Source organism: Dermacentor silvarum, chromosome 2, assembly GCF_013339745.2.
Source record: "Dermacentor silvarum isolate Dsil-2018 chromosome 2, BIME_Dsil_1.4, whole genome shotgun sequence".
NCBI classification, from domain to species: Eukaryota; Metazoa; Arthropoda; class Arachnida; order Ixodida; family Ixodidae; genus Dermacentor; species Dermacentor silvarum.
Window position 1 is genome coordinate 209395193 of NC_051155.1, and position 18445 is coordinate 209413637.

The following is an 18445-nucleotide window of genomic DNA, read 5'->3' on the forward strand; positions in this document are numbered from 1 at the left end:
TGATCCACTGGCAAAAAAACACTTATGATCGTAAAGGTTTCTGAATATATGGACCCTGGACCCGAATTCACAAAAGCTTCTTACGCTAGAATTTTTCGTATAGAAAGAATTTTAGCCAATCCGGATGCCAGACATATCATTAGAGAAGGCCGCCAGCCAATTGCAAAACTAACTTAGGAAATAAAAGCTTTGTGAATCTGGCCCCTGATCTTCAATTTTCAGCAGATGCGTTTTTTGTTGTTCTTGCGTTTAGCTTTGGCATATAAAAAAATAACTAAGTGGATAATGACTAAGAGAAGAAAAGAGGAACAACGGCGCCACGGGGACGAGGAAGTCGACGTGAAGCGGCGGCGCGAGCAGGCGCGTGCTGCGTGGCACGAGCTCACGGCGGCGGCTCTGGCTTCGGGTCCGCGAAACGGAACCCCTTCGGCAACGCAGCCCCTGCCGGTCTCGCGCCCACAGAAGGACGACCTGCCCGGCCGCCGCTCGACCGCTCGGTGACGACCAAGCGCCGCCTCACACCCTTGGACTCCGACGGTCGCCATGTAAGTGTCTCCGTCGCCCGCTGCTGTAGGGTGCGCCTCGATGGCAGCTCGCTGTCGAGTGCGGTGACAGTCTTCGACAGCTCCCGCGCTACCTTGCTGCCGCGCAGGGTTACCAACAGGCTCAGATCATATTACTTAGCTCGAAATGAAGGACGAAGCGCTGGTTAGTATATCCCCGCGAAGAGCCCGACGTATCTTATTCGACACGCTCAGTTTGATGCTTCAATATGCCTATTTAGGAGCGTGAAACAATGCGAAAGCCATAGTGGCGTTTTTGGCACGCCGGAGCGAAGTTTCACTTGTGGATAGCGCAGAAAGCTAAATACTAATTACCGTAATATGCAATTTATAACTCAAATAACATTTTATTGCTGTTTCTGTACGAATGCCAGAAATAATGGCGATAAATTTCTTATATTTTCCTTGACGTGAAACGGTGTTCGGGCATTCTGGGGATGCGTTCAAACAAAGGACGAAAAAATTGACCCATCAAAGCTCATTTTTGTGATACTGCTGTATTTTCGCGACTGCGATGCCCTATAGTCATTGTCGGCTTATTGAGGCCCAGTACAAGTTTTTCACCGCCCTTGACGAGGACGCAGTGTCTAGGCACACTATATACCAATGCTTCTCAGCATGCAGCATTTTCTGTAACATTCAGGCTTGCGCACCGGTAGCGGCAACGATACGCGAGTGGACAATTCTTTCCATTGCTAACACGGATCGCTCGACGAAGCCATGGATGCGATAAGCGCCACGACTTGTTTGCCTCCGTTCCCGTTTCCTTGTACGGGCTGTCGGTTCACTCCCTTGACGTTACGGATCATTAAGCTGACAATGAAGCCCTGAAACGCATGTGGAGAAGTTAACTGCTATTTTATTTGAAACTCAGAAATAATGAGAAATAGGAAAATGCGAAGTGGACGAATACAAAATTTGCCACCAACGTTTAGCCCTTATCATTAGGCGTACGATGTTTTACCAATTTAGCTACGACGACGGTTGTCTCCCCACCCTTGTACTTTCTTGTATATTTCAGTATGCGTACTAACCGTACTATATCTAGCCCTGGGAGTGTCACTCAGCGCCACAAGGATGTTCCACATCTTCCATGGAGGCGAATGTGGAACAACCTGTTTATCCGCAGGCGTCACATATAGAGCAGAGGTGCACCTCGATTTCCATTATCCCTCTTGCGTATCACGGCTGATAGCGCAAAAAAAAAATGCTTGATGACGTGCAGCTCAATCGGCTGCCACACTATTAACGCGATAGCGTTAAGGGCCCCGTGTTGCAGCAAATCTGGCATCGGCGCCGGCGTAAATCGGCTTCCGTGGCGGACAACATCCCGAACCACGCCGACCACACAGGCCCTCCGCGTGGTGCAAGGCGTTCGTGAAAAAAAATGGATGTCTTAAAGTAAAATACGTCAGAAAAATCAAAAAGTACGACTTCACTACAGCCTACAGACATGATAGCGTCGGATTGTAATTTGAATGTACGAGAAAACAATTCTGTTACGAGGAAATTCAAACACAAACCCCTTTTCCAGCATTTCTACCATAACAACAGCGGCGCGCTCGTGTATGTTACATGCGAAAACTCCATCCAGATGGCGCTCGCCTCCTCGGCAGCTTAAAACGGTAGCAGTGTGCAGAGGCGAAGGTGAAGAAAAAGAAAGCTGCAGTTGCCGGGAAGCTTGACAAGCATTCAGAAATCTTTGAATGCTATCGCGTTCCACTCTTAAAGGCGAAGCGTAAGCGTCCTCCAATTTTTTAGGACACCCTTTCGTCGTTTGCTTTAATACGGAGGATGCTGCTGGCAAGAGCAACGCGATGTATAATTTCAGACACGCGAGCTTCTCTTCGGAAAGTGAGGGACCAAGTGAAGTGATGAGCCTAACATTATTCTTCTCCCATTAATGCACCACTGCAGTCCCCGTATACTGTCACAATGCTAGATATCGTACAGATATAAAATGTAATTCTGGGCGACAACCTACACCGCGATCATTTTTATAGTGCAGTGCTGAAAAAATTCACGTGAGAAAATTGGCGGACGCTTAAGCTTCCCCTTTAAGAGCGATAACGCGATATCGTTATCGGGCCCCGTTCGCATCGCATTTTTCTTCATGAGTAGTCTTCACTGCAACACACAACGTGGGAAAGCCAGCTTAGGTACAAAGGCCAAGCTTACACAGATCCCCTTAAAATCGGTTTCACTTTTAAACACAACTGCATTGCTCGGAAGACATTTTTCTAGGGGCAATATAAGCCGTCTTATATCAAAATGTGAAGGCTCTAGGAACTTTCTTTTATGAATTTATTGTTTGCTGTTGCCCCGAGGCGCGCGCGTGTGCGAAACACATTAGGCAGGCTATATCCCAGTTTGACCTGCCCAGGAAGCGAGCGCCATCTGGATGGCGTTTTCGCAAGTAACCTATCCGGGCGTGCCACTGTTGTATGGTAGAAATGCTGGAAAAGGGGTTTGTGTTTGAGCTTCCTCGTAACATAATTGTTTTCTCGTGCATTCAAATTACAATCCGACGTTATCATGTCTGCAGGTTGTGGTTAAGTCGTACTTTACAATTTTTCTGACGTGTTTTACTTTGAGAAATCCGATTAGTTCACTAACGCCTCTGCGCCACGTGGAGGGCCTGCGTGGTCGGGGTGGTTCGGAATGATTCTCAGCCGTGGACGCAGGCGCCGACACCGACGTCGACACCGACGCCGGATTTGCCGCGACACGGGGCCTTTCGCGTTAAAAGCAGTAATTACTAACGCCCCACTCGATATATGCTGCAATGGCCAAAATAAGCGATTGAATACTATACAGAAGCCCGTGTAGTCCAATTAACGACAGTCTACGGCAGTAGCGCACCAAGGACCTCTGCCAGGGGGGGTTTACAGTTTGCCAATACCATCTAAATCGCACTAATTTCAATTTCTGCACGGGAAATTGTCAAACAATGAGCTTTTTGCGAGTGTGCAGACAATTGCGCGTCCTACATCTTAGTTGCAGTACTCAAATGCGCAAGGAAAGAAAAGGGGTTAAACAAAAGGGGGGGGGGGGGGGGTTAGGTCGGCCTCAAGGGGGAAGGGGGGAGGGTTACAACCCACGAAACCCCCCCTCCCCCCGTCGGTGCGCCAGTGGTCTACGGCGCTGTCATTTTTTCTCCACGAAGCGCCGCGCCATGTTTGGATGTACACACGCCGATGGAATGTGCATACGGGGACAGCTATGTGCGATCGTTTTCTTGCACGAAACACTGGTAGCACGTTCACCCTGTACACGCGTGTAAGTCTCGGTTTCTATACAGCCTATTTAGTAACGCTCAGTCATTGTTCTCTTTTCTTTACAGAAAAATCTTCCAAGATGTAAGTACACATATCCTCGCGCCCAACATCTTCTCACGTGTCAGCGTTACTATCATGCTCTTATTACTACCTATAACATGGCATTTCGGCATAGCGCAACTGTTATACCGTTACCGATACCAATACGGCCTGCCCTATGCTCGGGGTTAATCGTGCGTGAGCAGCAGGGAGGAAGCGGTAACGGCGACGATATAGAGCGCCAACGTTAAGCTAACACACTCTCGCGGTACCCGGGAGTACGTGTCCGTGCTAATCGCTAAACATATGGCAAGTGTACACTTCGGCCTCGATATAACAACGCGGTCGTCGCTCTGGGAGAAACCGCGACGCGGCACGACGTCGCAAGAACGCCGGAAATGCGTTCCATCTGGTTAGCGCTTTACAATCGCGCGCGATCTATGACTCTCCGTGTGCCGCGTCGAGCCACTTGTTGCCCGAGTGTTGCCGCCGTGTCGCGCAACGGTTCGCCGGGACGCCGCAGCGTTGTCTCCCGCGGCCGAATTGCTGCGGCGGTCGACCGTTGAGTCGTTCGTCGCCGCCGCCGCCGCTCGGGGACCCCAGTCACGCATTCGCTCGCTCGCACGCTCGCGACGGCCGCTCGACCTCGATTGCCCGTTCGCGAGAAGATCCCCCGCGGCGCTGGGCACATTCTGTACGTGCTGCAGTTATACAGCTTTCGCGCGGGGCGCGCTCTCTATTACGAAAGGCGCGCCGCGCTCGGCCCTCCCAACGGCACTGCGACGGGCCAGTTCGATATACGTAGTACGAGAGGCGGAAAACCGCCGGAGTGTCACCAGCCGGTACCACGGCGGCGGCGAGACACTGCGTTATAAAGAAAGAAGAAGAAAAGTCAGTAACGGAGATAAAATAAAAGCTGCTAGGAAACGGGGGGAGGACGGCGGCACGCCGGACATGCCGGAGCTAGGTCTACGTCTTGACTTTTTTTATATTTTATTTCCTCTTTCTTCTTCTTCTCATTTTCGTCTTATTTGAAACGAGCTCGCCAGCAGCAAGAGCCGAGCCACCCGACTGCTTGAGGTGTGCCAGCGAGAGGGCTGTGTGCGCAGAAGGAACGAAGGCGCGACGGTCTTCTTATGCTATTTTGCCCGCATTGGAAAGTTAAGACATTCGTCAGCAAAGTCCCCTAAAACTTATTTTGCAAAACTATCGAAAGTTTATAGACATACAGCTGCAGACTGCGTGGCAATACAGCCAGCCACATTCTACAATTATTAATCCTATAAGTATGACCGAAAAACACTTATGTTATCACAATGTTAATTAACACATTGTTGTCTATAATATGTTTATTGTTTCTCTGTAAGCAGGGAATGGATAAAGACATGCCCCAATAAAATTATATGTATATTACCATGGCATTCATGTACAATTTCACATGGTCGTGTGAGATCATCGGTTTTTATGTAGGATGTCGAATATGATTATGTGGAATTATTGGGTATGAATGATAGCAGCATATGGTGTTTTCTTTTGGTGTATGATGTTTGCTACGTATACAGTCTAAAGACTAAATACATGGCAAATTAGTTCTTTGGAAGCCCGCGAGGGGCAGGTAATTTCACGAAAGGGAAATTTGTCCTCCACCCTACTTGTAGCACAAACCTACAAGCTACGCTTTTCGAGCTTCCGCAAAACTGATTTGCAATATTCACTGTCTCTGTGCGTCGCATTTCGCCTCCACCGGCCGCATTTCGATGGAGGCGAAATGCAAAAACGCTCATGTGCTTGCGTTGTAGTGCACGTTAAAGAACCCCAGGAGGTCAAAATTAATCCGGAGCCCTCCACTAGGGCGTGCCTCATAATGAGAACTGGTTTTGGCACGTAAAACCCCAGAAAGAAGACGAGTGGTCGATTAATTCGACCTCGCTCTGCATGCGACCTGCCAGCCTCCTTGTTAGCACATCGACCACACCGGGTAGGCATTGGTCTCCGGTTCGATCCCTGAACCAAGACGATATCAAGGCTTTTTGAGAAACATTGTAGTCTTCATCTTATCGACAGCACAAGAACACGCAGACGGAAACGAAGACGACAGAACGGGTGCCTACTCGCAACTGAGAATGTATTGGCGATGTTCTTGTATAGCGTTCTTGGAGTTCACGTGACGTGATCGTGTGTTAAGTATGCGTTCATTTTAATTAACTTCTCAACTGCGGGTCAGCGCCCGTCCTCTCGTTTGTTTCCGTCGTGTTATTGCGCTGTATACAGCATACATAAGATGAAGCTGAAACAGCTTGCCCAAATAACAGTTATCTTTCCTTTCTTGCTTCACGCTCCAGTCAAGTTGATGAAAGCTTTCCCTTTCGCGATCTAAATATAATGCCAAGAAACCCTGCCGAGCGCGAGGAAAGTCACGTTCCAGAGACGAACCTCAAATGTATGCTTCGTTCGCGCGTCCCAAACAGAGGTCACGTGCACGCAATGTCCGGCACTTGCATTCGCACGCCTCGCTGAGTGTGCCATGTCGGCTGAAGGGGAGACCCGTTCCAGTGTTTCTCAAGAGCAGCGTGCTCAGACTTTTCCGATCATTATTTAGCTTATTATTTTATTGGTTTCTGTCCACGCCCTTCTCCCGTTCCGTGCCGCTTGTTTCGGCCTGCATTTGCGAACGAGCGCGCGGTCACGATTTGACGAATGCTTCATTCGTGTTAGCCACCGTCCAGGACGAGGCGAACGAGCGATTTCACAGGTCAACGAGGGAAATTCCTCGTTCAACGCGGTAAACGAGGGATTTTTGATGCAAACTATCCTGGCACCGTATTTCCTAACAATCCATTGCATTTCTTTTTCATTCTTTTCACCCTTCGTCATTTGCTGAGACGATACCGCAACGCAGTCATCTCCGCGAGATCGCGAGATCCACCGCAGAGAACGACGGATAGTAGGGAAAATAATGATCAAACGGATCATTGCAAAATGCGGCCCCAGGACGCAAAGGTCAAATTCGCGAAGCATTTTGTCTATTTATTGATTGAATAAATGTTTTATTTATTGGATTGATCTTTGACCTAATACGAGTAATGGAGAAGGGGAGGGGAATTAGTCTGAAGTGCGAAGCGCGATGCGAGGAGCAAGGTCTACAAACTGTGTAAAAGCCCGGACTCCCTAGTTGAAAGCAAGGGGGTTTCCAGGGCTGCGAGACGGTCCTTTAGACCCTTGCGATACTTATGTGGAGCAGGGAGAGTCTTTTGCCTCACTCACTGAATGTCCTTTAGACCACCCACCGGTCGAATCCACTCCTCGTAGATTGGTATGTATTCCTGATGAAGGTGCTTTCTCCGCACCACCATGTGTGCCGGACATTCCGACATCAGATGTTTGGCGGTGGTTCGTACCGGTTGCTTGCAGTCGGTGCCGGTGTGGTCGCTGTTGCAGGGGCCATGTGCATCGTCGTCAGCGTGAGCATCTCGCTGACTTACCTCTGTTCGACGTCTTGCACAAGTCCGCCACTTTTCAAGTATATATGTCCTGGCTTGAGGGCAAAGAAAGAACCCCAGGTGGTCCAAATTTCCGGAGTCCCCCACTACGGCGTGCCTCATAATCAGAACTGGTTTTGGCACGTAAAACCCCATAATTTCATTTTCAAAGCCAGACAGCAGCCGGAAAAGCACTTGTTCAGTGCGGCGTAAACCAGGAGGTAGCGCGTGGCTGTTCGGAGGTACAGCGTTTTGTTCACATAAAACATTTTGGCACCGGCCGACTGCAATCGCTGATATTACTTGTATTGGTGTATACTATGAATGCCAGGAGCCTGTTCTTTGAAACCGGGTTAGCGTATACACGGCACTGCTTTCTGAATACGGGCCTTCATCACTTAAAGGGAAAATGAGACATCCACCCAAATGTAGCAATTGCTACAAAGGAAACCCATACGGGTTCCTCGAAAGAAAAGCCTCGCAGTTGAAGAAAAATTCGTCCTGGTCCGGGAATCGAACCCGGGACCACCGCCTTTCCGGGGCAGCCGCTCTACCATCTGAGCTAACCAGGCGGCTAGCAGATGGCAGGGCAAAGTCGAATTTGTCAACAACTCGAAGCAAAGGCAAGTGTTTGACGTAATAGTTCAGCGGAAACCTGCTAGGTGGAGAGAAGTAAAGGGGAAAATGAGACATCCACCCAAATGTAGCAATTGCTACAAAGGAGCAAGCAGGTGCCGTGTGACGGCACCTGCATGTAAACGCTAGCGGGTCAGGCCGAACGAGCGTCGAAACTAGTTCTGTCAACTCACTGGCAAGGGTTGAGTTAACTGGCACAAGCCTTTTGGCAAGACGCGAGTAAGACCTCGACTAGCTTGCGTCGAATTCACGTAAACGATGCTATGGAGTGCCTAGAGGCGTTTATATGAATGCGAAAAGTGGCGCGTCACATCGCAACGCATCCAAATTGCGGTAATGCGCTAGGAAGGCCGAACTACATTCATGCAACAAACAGAAGAGCGGTTCGAGACTGGGAAAGTCGTCTCAGGTGGTGAATGCAAACGCTGGCGTATCGCATCGAGAGAAAGAGGAAAAGTGAGACGGCTGCCGCCCCGTGTACTCTCCTCCACTCACTGACGGATCGTCTCAGAAGAATGTATCTGATCGGGGGAAAATTAATGGCTCTAACACTGCCACCGCTAGCTCTCCTGACATGTGACCATGTTTTCTAGCTTTATGTTCGCCGATCGCCGGGAACGGGTCCTGGCTTGTCTTGAACGGTTAAGGATGCTCCACGTGTAAACGCTGTCGCACGGTATAGCTACCGTGATATGCGCCAAGAAATTTGATACGCAAACTGTCGCATTCGTGCGAACGCGGCTATAGTGTTGACAATGCACGCGACGCTCGCAGGACGGAGATGTCTGTGGCCGAGCCGGCCCCCGGCGGGGCGGCCGGAGGCAAGCAGGACCCCGTGGTGCCGGATGCGGTGGTCTACCTATGCAGCGTCGTCATCGTCGTCATGGTGGTGGGCGGAGTGATCGGTCTGTCCATTCTCATGAAGCAGCGACTCGGTACGTACACGCCGTCTACACAATTGTGCTCAAGCATTAGAAATTACACGTATGCACGGTCTTCGACAAAAAGTTCGTTGGACACGTCCGGTATGCATGAGTAAATAAGCGTCCTCGTGCACTCGTGGATCAACGAAGCGGATTTACGGGTAAAGTTGTTTATACTGGTGGTAAAGACCATATTGTCGCGTATAGCGAGACGTGCAGTATCATGGCGCAGGACGTATCTTTAATGGATCGGGCTTTTTTAGTCGATCTGGGTCGAATAAACTTGTCATCTGTAAGATATCTAATTCTTAAAGTGGACATTTTTGAGCGACTGTGCGCTTTGGCGCCAAGCCAAACACTCATTAGATGTCAAACGCATTTGTACTTTCACTTTGCAGCTGGAAGGCTGGCTAAACGTTACCATTTCGAAAGGCTTAAGTATAGAAGCCCCATGTGAACAGAATTTGTACAGCTGCTGAAAAAAAAAAAAAGGTTGAGGTTCCTTCCCCGCAAACTAAAGCTAGCATCCGAACCCGATAAGCTAGGCGCGCATTTAACATGTACTAGATCAATGTTAGAATACGCCAATATCACGTGGGATCCGTTCCAGCCATGATTAACCAAATTGAGAAAATACAAAGGAAAGCTGCAAGGATTATTCTATCACGCTATAATCTCGAATTAGTCTGTTTCTGAAATGCTTCGATAGCTTGACTTGCCTACACTAGCCCAACGCCGGAAACTAAGTAGACTTAAATTTATTTTCTGGCTATCAAAAGTCTATTTCAACATTAAAACCACGCCACACCTTGTTTCAGGCAAACTAGAAACGTCAGATCAAGCAACCATTGCACGTTCGCAATTTCACGCCCAATTTTTTATGTCTACGCGTATTCAACTTTTTCGTGAACGATAAAAGAATGGAACTGTTTATCACTATCTGTTCTACATTCCAGTAGCATTGAAACGTTCGACGAACGTGCTAAAAACCTTTTGTAAAATGCGCATTTTGTAGCCATCATACAGACATTATCAATGCTCTAAAATGTATCCTGGAGTGTTTTTCTATGCCATATATGTTAACACGCAATATCATTGCCATAGTGGGACAAACGAGACTGCGCGCAATGGGACAAGGACGGCGTTTACCACTGGGGTAAAGAAGACGACGATTGAAAAGATTGTCTTTCGGCCATCTTGGCAGTGCTACAGCTCGCTGTAAATAGTTTGTAAATATATTTTCATTTATACCGTTTCCCGTGGCACTATGTTATCCAAAATATTGTCATTCTTTTATATCTCCTTTCTACGTGCTCTATTTAATTTTACTTTATTTTTCAATGTTATGTGCAAATTTGCTACACCCATGTGCACCCTGTTACGGCCAAGGCGGCCAACAGTATCCGGAAGTAGGATAAATGAAATAATTAAATAAAATACCAGGAGCTCGGGGCTTGAAATCTGAGATGGCAGACACCGAAAGGCCCAAGTTAAAATCGTCTATGTTCTGTGTTACACAGTCTTTACAGTATTACCGTCTAATGTCTATACAGCTTAAAGACACAATCTTCTTCCTCGTTTATATGCTATTAAATGGCTCATTGACAGGCTAGGAAACGTGACGTCATCACGACGCGACGTGATCTGCGGTCGAGGTTCGCGCAAGTAGGAGAGGCGCACATAAATGAGCTTGCAAGAGCAATCTGTGCCCTCTAGGCGAACACCGGCCACTTTCTCGAGTTTGGTCGAAAGGCGAAAATAATGTATCGTGATATGTTTTCAAGCATTCTTCCTATGGATATAACTCGATGCGGTGGGTACTTAAAAATAGGTGTATGCGCCAGCCTGTATTTAATACACACGAACAAACCAGACAATTTAAATTCGAAGCATTTCTTGGCGAATATTTGCCACTTTGACAGTATCTATCCATATATATATATATATATATATATATATATATATATATATATATATATATATATCTAACCGCCTACATCTTGGTGCTCTCCTGGTCGTTTCGTTAAGGTGGTAGGTACCAAAATTGGCATATGCATTGTGCAATGTCAGTCACACTGAGAAGCTAACAAGACAGTCAGGAGAACGCCCATTCTAACAACGTGTCCTTTATCAATAAGGTATGCTCAAGCAAATACTCAAGCTTCTCTTCTCTTTTTTTGCCAAATTGGCATTGGCATCACTAGAATGTATGACGAACATAAATGATAGGTCATGACATGAACGTCCTGACATGCGTGTCATGTAGGTCATGAAACAGCCGCCTAAAATGACAGTGACTTAGCGAAAAAACATTAACACTCAAAAATAACTGAAATGGGTTCTGAAGTGGGTACTAAGTGAAGGAAACACTAAAGGATGATGCGAGAAGTCATAGTCATGAGCATGACCCAGCGATAACGACAATGACTCCGCGAAAAAATGTTAACACTCAAAAACCACTGGAATGGGTTCGGACGTGGACACTAAGTGAAGGAAACACTAAAGGATGATGGTAGAAGTCATGGTCATGAGCATGACTCAGCAAAAATTACAGTGACTGAGCAAAAACATTAACACCTAAAAACCACTGAAATGGGTTCTTACGTGGGTGCTAAGTGAAGGAAGCACTAAAGGATGATGGTAGAAGTCATAGACATGAGCATGACTCAGCAAAAATGACAGTGACTGAGCAAAAAAATTAACACTAAATAACCACTGAAATGGGTTCTAAGGTGGGTACTAAGTGAAGGAAGCACTAAAGGATGATGGTAGAAGTCATAGACATGAGCATGAGTCAGCAAAAATGACAATGAGTCAGCGAAAAAAGATTAACACTCGAAAACCAATGGAATGGGTTCAAATGTGGTACTAAGTGATGGAAAAGGCTAAAGGTTGATGGTCGAAGTCAGATATGAGCATGACTAAGTCTTTCGCCTTAATGTATCTTAGGCGTAGCTAAAGGAACTCCTGAGGACTCATGACATGAATGTCATGACATGGGTGTCATGTAGGTCATGAAACAGCCACCTACGTCTTGGTGCTCTCATGCTCGTTTCGTTAACTCTGTAGGCTCCCTTCCTCGCACACTGCTTCGCATAACATCGATTCCCACAGGGCGTGTGATCTGTCTACGTTTTTCGACACTGTATTGATAGCACCTTTTCTTACGAAGAGGCGCTTGTCTGTGAACTGTTTCACAATTCAAGTAATGAGATAGCCCTATAGCGTGCGGTCGGGATAAATAGGTCCAATCGTGCATGACATGACTCACTCTCTTTGCAAGAGCTGCAGGATGTCCGCTCATGAGTTACGGAATCGGAAGAGTTGTGCACGGAAAGAACAAAAAAGTTGACGTCTGCGAAGCCTTATAGCATACATTTCACGATTCGTTAGGAACTTTGCGAAAATAGAAGCTTGAGCATTTGCTTGAGCATACCTTATTGATAAAGGAAGGGCACGTTGTTAGAATGGGCGTTCTCCTTGACTGTCTTGTTAGCTTCTCAGTGTGACTGACATTGCACGGAAGATAGTGCAAGATAGTCACACCATCAGTGGAGCAACCAGGGGCGTAGGTCACAATGTACCATGACATCAAGTCCCAAGCTGTGCACCTGTGCATTTAGATGGAAGAAAGAACTTCGAAACGATATTTATTGCTGTAACCTCACTATTCCGTATATGGCAAGTCACGCATGGATGGTTGCGAAGGCCTTAACGTATCGTGCTGCTTGTCGGCTTGCTTTCGTCAAACGATTTAGAGTATGATTGCAGATCTTCTTCAAACACGCCATTCTAATACACCCGCATTTAACAAACTTGGGAGGGATTCCGACAGGTAAAATTGGCAGAGCTACGCAATATGCCAAGCGATGTGCTTGACGTGTGCAGCAATTCGCTTGTTAACCTTACCGTGCTTCTTTTCCTTTTCTTTTCAGACGTCAACCAGAATGTTACAACAGGTAAGAGATGCTAGAAGATTGCATAGTCGTCTGTCGTGTTAAGAGACCGTTCACAATTATATAGTCACGGTGCGCTACAGGAAGGTGCCGTGTGCGCACGCGCGTGCCAGGGTGTTTGTGCGTGTGTTAGTGTTTGTGCATGTGTTGCTTATTTTTCATGGTACAGTTAATGTTTTATCACTACATTTTATAGTCCTCAAAACCAGGCCAGAAATAACCTAGTAGTATGAGAACTCCTTGCATGGTTGTACGGTAGCCCTGTGATGACACTCAAGTTCCTTATTATTTTGTAGCAATAAATATTGCAATGTTTAGGCAAGCATGACATGCAGCGTCTTGGAAGTATACTTTTTGGAAGTACTCTTACAGTGGTGAAGCCTATTTTTTGTACAAAGGAAACAAAATACTGTCACGCGTATCGTGTTCTGTTTTAATACGGCATTCAACCTGCTAAAAAAAAAAAAAAAAAGGGACGGCGTAGCAACTAAAGCCCTGCATTGTTAACGCATTCCATTTATCAAAATAAAGAGTGGACACCCGAATATAGAGTACCGCGTTTGGCTATTTTTCAAGTTTTAAACACCAGCTAAAGGCTGCATTCCTTAGTCTAACCTTTTATCTCATTCTTGTGTAATATATTAGCTAGTACAAAAGAAAAAAAAAAAACTGGCTGCGTTCCAGCTTCCTTCTGTTTACCATATCATATGTAGTGAAGGTTTATGCGAGCTCAGCACTTCTATCGGAAAATAAATGTGCTTTAGTCCATAAACTTTTGCGGGTAACGAATTTCCCTCTTGTAGTCTTTATTACTGCAAGCCACTTCATTTTTACTTGCTAGTGACGCGTTCTGATAAGCACGCGAGGTATTTTCCCAAAAACAAGTTTTAAATAAATGCCATGTCAAAATATCGTTAACATTTTCTGTTTCACTCTCTCCCCTCTCTCAGCGGCACCAGCCGGTCCGGGGGCACCACCACCCAAAGCGAGATTAGTGTCGGTCGAGGACTCGGAGTCCAGTGGTGCGTATGCCGCCGCAATATCTTATTATATCACGCTGCTCCATTTATATTCTGCTATCGCGCATTCATTCACCTTGTTATCGCAATACTGATTATTGTCCAGCCCATTCGTTTTAATGACAGCGCTTCTATCCCGTTCATGAAACGTTATAGGTGATGCGAGGGACACCGCCATTTGTTTGCTCCTGGAAGTAAACTTCTCCGACACATCCTTAATGCAGTGAAGCCCGCTTGTTAGTATGCTTAGAAAAAAATTAGCTGAACTTCACAGCCTCGCAAATTGTCTTACAATTACATGTCATAAGACAGTCGTTCAACTCTGAAGGAGGTTCTACCTCCCGGTTATTTGGAAAAGAAAAACGTTTTGAAGAATGCCACTTGTGATGGACACCGGTGTTAGTGAGCGCCAGCGCCCCATATCTTCAATTCTGATCAGGCGTGCCACTGATCGAGTTGCGGTGGGTCACATTCGCATTTGTGAATAGGCGCTGTATATAGTGCAGAGGCGAGCCGGAGTTCACAGGTGTATAGACACTTTGCGCTGAACCTTTCCACATTTGACAGTATAGCGCCAGAACACACAGCCTAGCCAGTGGTGGAAGCAAAATGGAAGGAACGGGATAAACATTCACCGTGACTCTTCTCTTCCGATCACTTATTGCTAGGCAATAGTGTCAAAGATGCCCAAATGTGGAAGTGCGAATGCACTGCAAATGGCTGGCCATGTTTGCGATCGAGATTACGAACTCGAACACTGTAACACTCATGCGAGCGACGAAATGTAGGTCGTTGATGTTTGTAATGACGTCGCATTTTCTTCGCGCCGCTAGCGACCGTTGTCGGTGACGTTAGGTTCATTAACGAAAACGTGGTAGCGCCCTCCCTGGCCGGTGGTGCACATAGCCAATATAGAACGGGGTGCACACAAGACGAGCATTCGTCTTGTGACCTACGTTCCATCTACTTTTGTGGAACCAGTGTGCAAGGATATGGGTAAGTTCTCTTCTCAGCAGCACTCTCAGAACAGTGCACAGACGCTGGCGTTGTGTACAAGTGCTTGTGGAACGCAAAAACTGCCATTTAGTCATGCGCTTTCAAGTGCTGAAATACTCGAAAAGGTAGTATTTCAGCATTTGAAAAAGATGTGCTTCGCGCAGTCACGCACAATATTTCTCACCCGGAGGTTGTCTTCTAAATCTGTGCCTCAAGATCCCTCAATTCGACAAGAGTAAACTAAACAGTTTCTAAAGCAACACTGCCGGCCACGAGCGTTCCAGCGGGAAATAGTTTAAATACTAGGCACAGATTCGCCCCAGGCAACATGGCAAGCAAAGCCTTTTCCTTTTCTCCTTGTCATAGGCAGATGTTTACGCCGAAGGCGCTTCTGCGTGCGACTTTCAGACTTACACGTTGAACACATTCGTGCCGTTCGTCGGACTAGTAAATTAGGTGTATTTCGCAGGCGATGCCTAGAGTTGGCTGGCTGTGTTGCCAAGTCGGTAAATGATGACAGGATTGCTATCGCGGTTGTTGTACGTCCAGCTGATAACAATGTACAGAAATGGGAGACGGGGAAGGACGTTGCCGCCAAGCATGTGAAAATCGCAGTTTGTGGATGAGGACCCGAGTGTAAGTATGCAAACCCGTGCAAAATGCATGCACCACAAACTGGCACCGAAGCGGACAACGCGACCATCATAATGATAATGCAGTTTAGCCCTGTCCGAAGTCCAAAACGAAACCCGGGATAGGAAAGAATTGAGTAACTCGTCGAAGCTGTGAAGCTGTTGTCGCTTCTGAATAGTTATGAGGCTGTTTATATATTCGAGAACAACCTCATAACTATTCAGAAGCGACAACAGCTTTTCTAGAAACCCCAGGTGGTCAAAATTAATCCGGAGCCCTCCACTACGGTGTGCCTAATAATCAGAACTGGTCTTGGCACGTAAAACCCAAAATAAAAAATATTTAAAAAGAATATTCGAGAACACCTGCAGTCGGAGACATGATATGCAATAAGCCAATTATCCAGTAAACCACCAGAAATAGCCCCCCCCCCTTTTTTTTTTCCTTCCCGCTTTTCTAATATATTAAAAATGTTATGTCTTTGCAATGCCGAGGCGAAGAACATCGCACTTACGATTTCACCTTACCATTTATTTAAAATAAACAGCTATACTTATCGTGTTTGGAGAATTAATACTTTCCAATAGTGCAGTGCTAGACGAAGCGAACAAAAAAGGAATGACAAGTTGTTGTTTAGATTGATAACAATACGTCACCTTTAAAAACAAAGACATGACTGTCGACTGTTAAGATGTTTCGCTGCAAGACTCAAAAGTTGTGAGGCAAAGCGTTCGTATGTTGCGACAACGCAAGAACGACACATTGCCAAGCGCGCGTTCTAGTCAGACTTGTACTCCGAATTCTCTTCACATTCCTTCCTTTTGGAATTTCGTGAGACACGCTTTGTATATTTTGGTGGCAGAACTTGTAACTTAATCGCAAAACTTGCAACTTTCTCGCTTTCCTTGTTACAGATTTCAAGGTGTTCAACGATGATGATCCGTTCCGTAAGTCATAGTCAACACCTGTCAGCGTCATTTATAATCCGTTCACAATGCATGTCTGAGTTTCTGCCAAGTCAGCATGCCTTTTGCTCTTCAACATTTGTTCAAGAAACGGGCACCAGGCGACGTATAATGACGCTGCAGAGCTTCATGTGATTGTGGACAAAAATGTACTGCAGAGCCAATGTTCCTCCTGTACTTTTGAATGTTTTATGTGACACACACTTAAACCATCCATAGAACGAACTTCCTCGAATTGTTCCTGCGAGAAACTGTAGTGTTTACAACAATGGCACTCAGTTGATTGCTGGGTAAGTGGCTAAAATATTGCGGAGATGTTAGCGAAAAGTAACACTGCGCGAATAAAGGGAACAAAGCTGTACAAGCGCACGTCATGTTCGGCGCCTCCTTTGTTAGATGTTAACTTATCACCAGATCCCCATGCAACATAATAACCCTCTATGTCTGCCTGATACTAAATACAGGACGAGCGTTTGTTTACGAACAAGTTGTGTTCACTCGAGTAGGGGATGGCGTACGTAAGCGTAAATGTAGATATAACGTAAGTCATGGCAGAAACCACTTATGATGTATTGTATTTTTCTACAGATTACCGTGTCGCTAAGGCAAGAGGTAAGCTGTTTCTATTCTATATGGATATGTAAGCTATTATTGGAATGCATCAGAGATAATTTTATGCGTTACACCATTGGAGTATAAGCATTTAATTCACGTCATTCGCCGTATAGCTGCAGGAAACGCGTTCCAGCTTTGTGATATTAAATTGGCTGATGTTTTCTTTTGGTTGATTTGCTGATTTTGAACTGAATTGCATTATAAGCTTTGAGTGCGAACAAATTTTTATATCAAATACTAATAGGACAATCAAATCTGAGAACTGGGGACGTGACAAGGGTACACTTCTGCGTTTTGCAAGTATGCTCCACCAAAAAGCAATCATTACAAGAAATATGTTTTCACTCTGACTAGACGTGATTACACTGCTTCAATTTGCTATACTTGTTACGGTGCAATTTTTTTATCATTACTTGCTCTGCACGTTCAGAGAGCCAATGGGCTCAGGTCAGTTAGTACCACCCCTGCCCACATGGTACCGTAAACAGTATAGATGCGCTGACTGCATGGGCGGACTGAGATTTTTTCTTGTCTGTTTGTTCCTCTTGCTCTTGTTACATCATTGTCATTCAGAACGAAGTATAATTGAAACATTGTGTCAGTTGAATGAATTCACCTTGACGGGAACAGAATGCAGAACAACACGCGCGAAGAGTGTTGCATACTTTCGCACACGGTTTGTTTCACACATTCCTACACAATTTTTGTTTTCAATTGTTTAGCTTAATCTTCTAGACAACAAAATTAATTCCATGCTGATGTCCTAAAAGGATAAATGATAAAGCTGCATCTTGTCTTGAAACCTCTCTCAACAGACGGCTACCACCGGAAGGTTCCCTTCTATGAAGCGGCGCATTCAAGTATGTAAACCTCAGGATCTAACGCAAGCCTGAGATTCCACACCTCAGGCGAACGCGTGGAATAGCCACGAACAGCCATGCGGAATATTTGCCTACAGGTATTTCCATCCTTCTTCCTGTCTTTCATTTATGCAGAACAGAAGGCAAAACGACGTAAGCGAAAGCAGCACGCTCGAGCTGCAGATGTTTTGGTTCGCCAGTTTAGCCTTGAACAGATTACCTGGTTCGTATAAACGCGCTGGTTTGCATAAAACCTATCAATGGTTTGCACTGATGTCAACGTGGCCGCCATTTTAGGGTACTAGCCCGCTGACAAGCTGCGTAAAAAAGAGACCTGACAACAGGACAGCACGACTGGTGCGTCTTGCACCGAACGACAAATTGATAAGTGATAATCCGGTGAAAAAATGGCCACCGTCAAAAAATAAAACGGTATATATGGTGCACTGACGCCATCGTGGCCGCACGGTTAGAAGCTACGTC

At 46.1% G+C, this 18445-nt stretch overlaps 1 protein-coding gene and 1 non-coding gene across 2 annotated transcripts in view; one reads left to right on the forward strand and one right to left on the reverse strand.

Moving 5' to 3' along the window:
* Positions 1-352: 352 nt before the first annotated feature.
* LOC119442512 (uncharacterized) overlaps positions 353-18445 on the forward strand; it is a 44082-nt gene continuing 25989 nt past the window's right edge. Inside the window, exons 1-9 of the mRNA XM_049662213.1 lie at positions 353-545; positions 3907-3922; positions 8770-8930; positions 12854-12877; positions 13825-13896; positions 16437-16469; positions 17076-17099; positions 17918-17962; positions 18098-18115. Of these exons, the coding sequence (XP_049518170.1) occupies positions 3921-3922; positions 8770-8930; positions 12854-12877; positions 13825-13896; positions 16437-16469; positions 17076-17099; positions 17918-17962; positions 18098-18115 (379 nt within the window). The 5' untranslated portion in view covers positions 353-545; positions 3907-3920. The remainder of the gene's footprint in view (positions 546-3906; positions 3923-8769; positions 8931-12853; positions 12878-13824; positions 13897-16436; positions 16470-17075; positions 17100-17917; positions 17963-18097; positions 18116-18445) is intronic.
* On the reverse strand, positions 7857-7931 carry Trnas-gga (transfer RNA serine (anticodon GGA)). Its single transcript has one exon. It is a non-coding gene; the product is annotated as a tRNA-Ser (tRNA).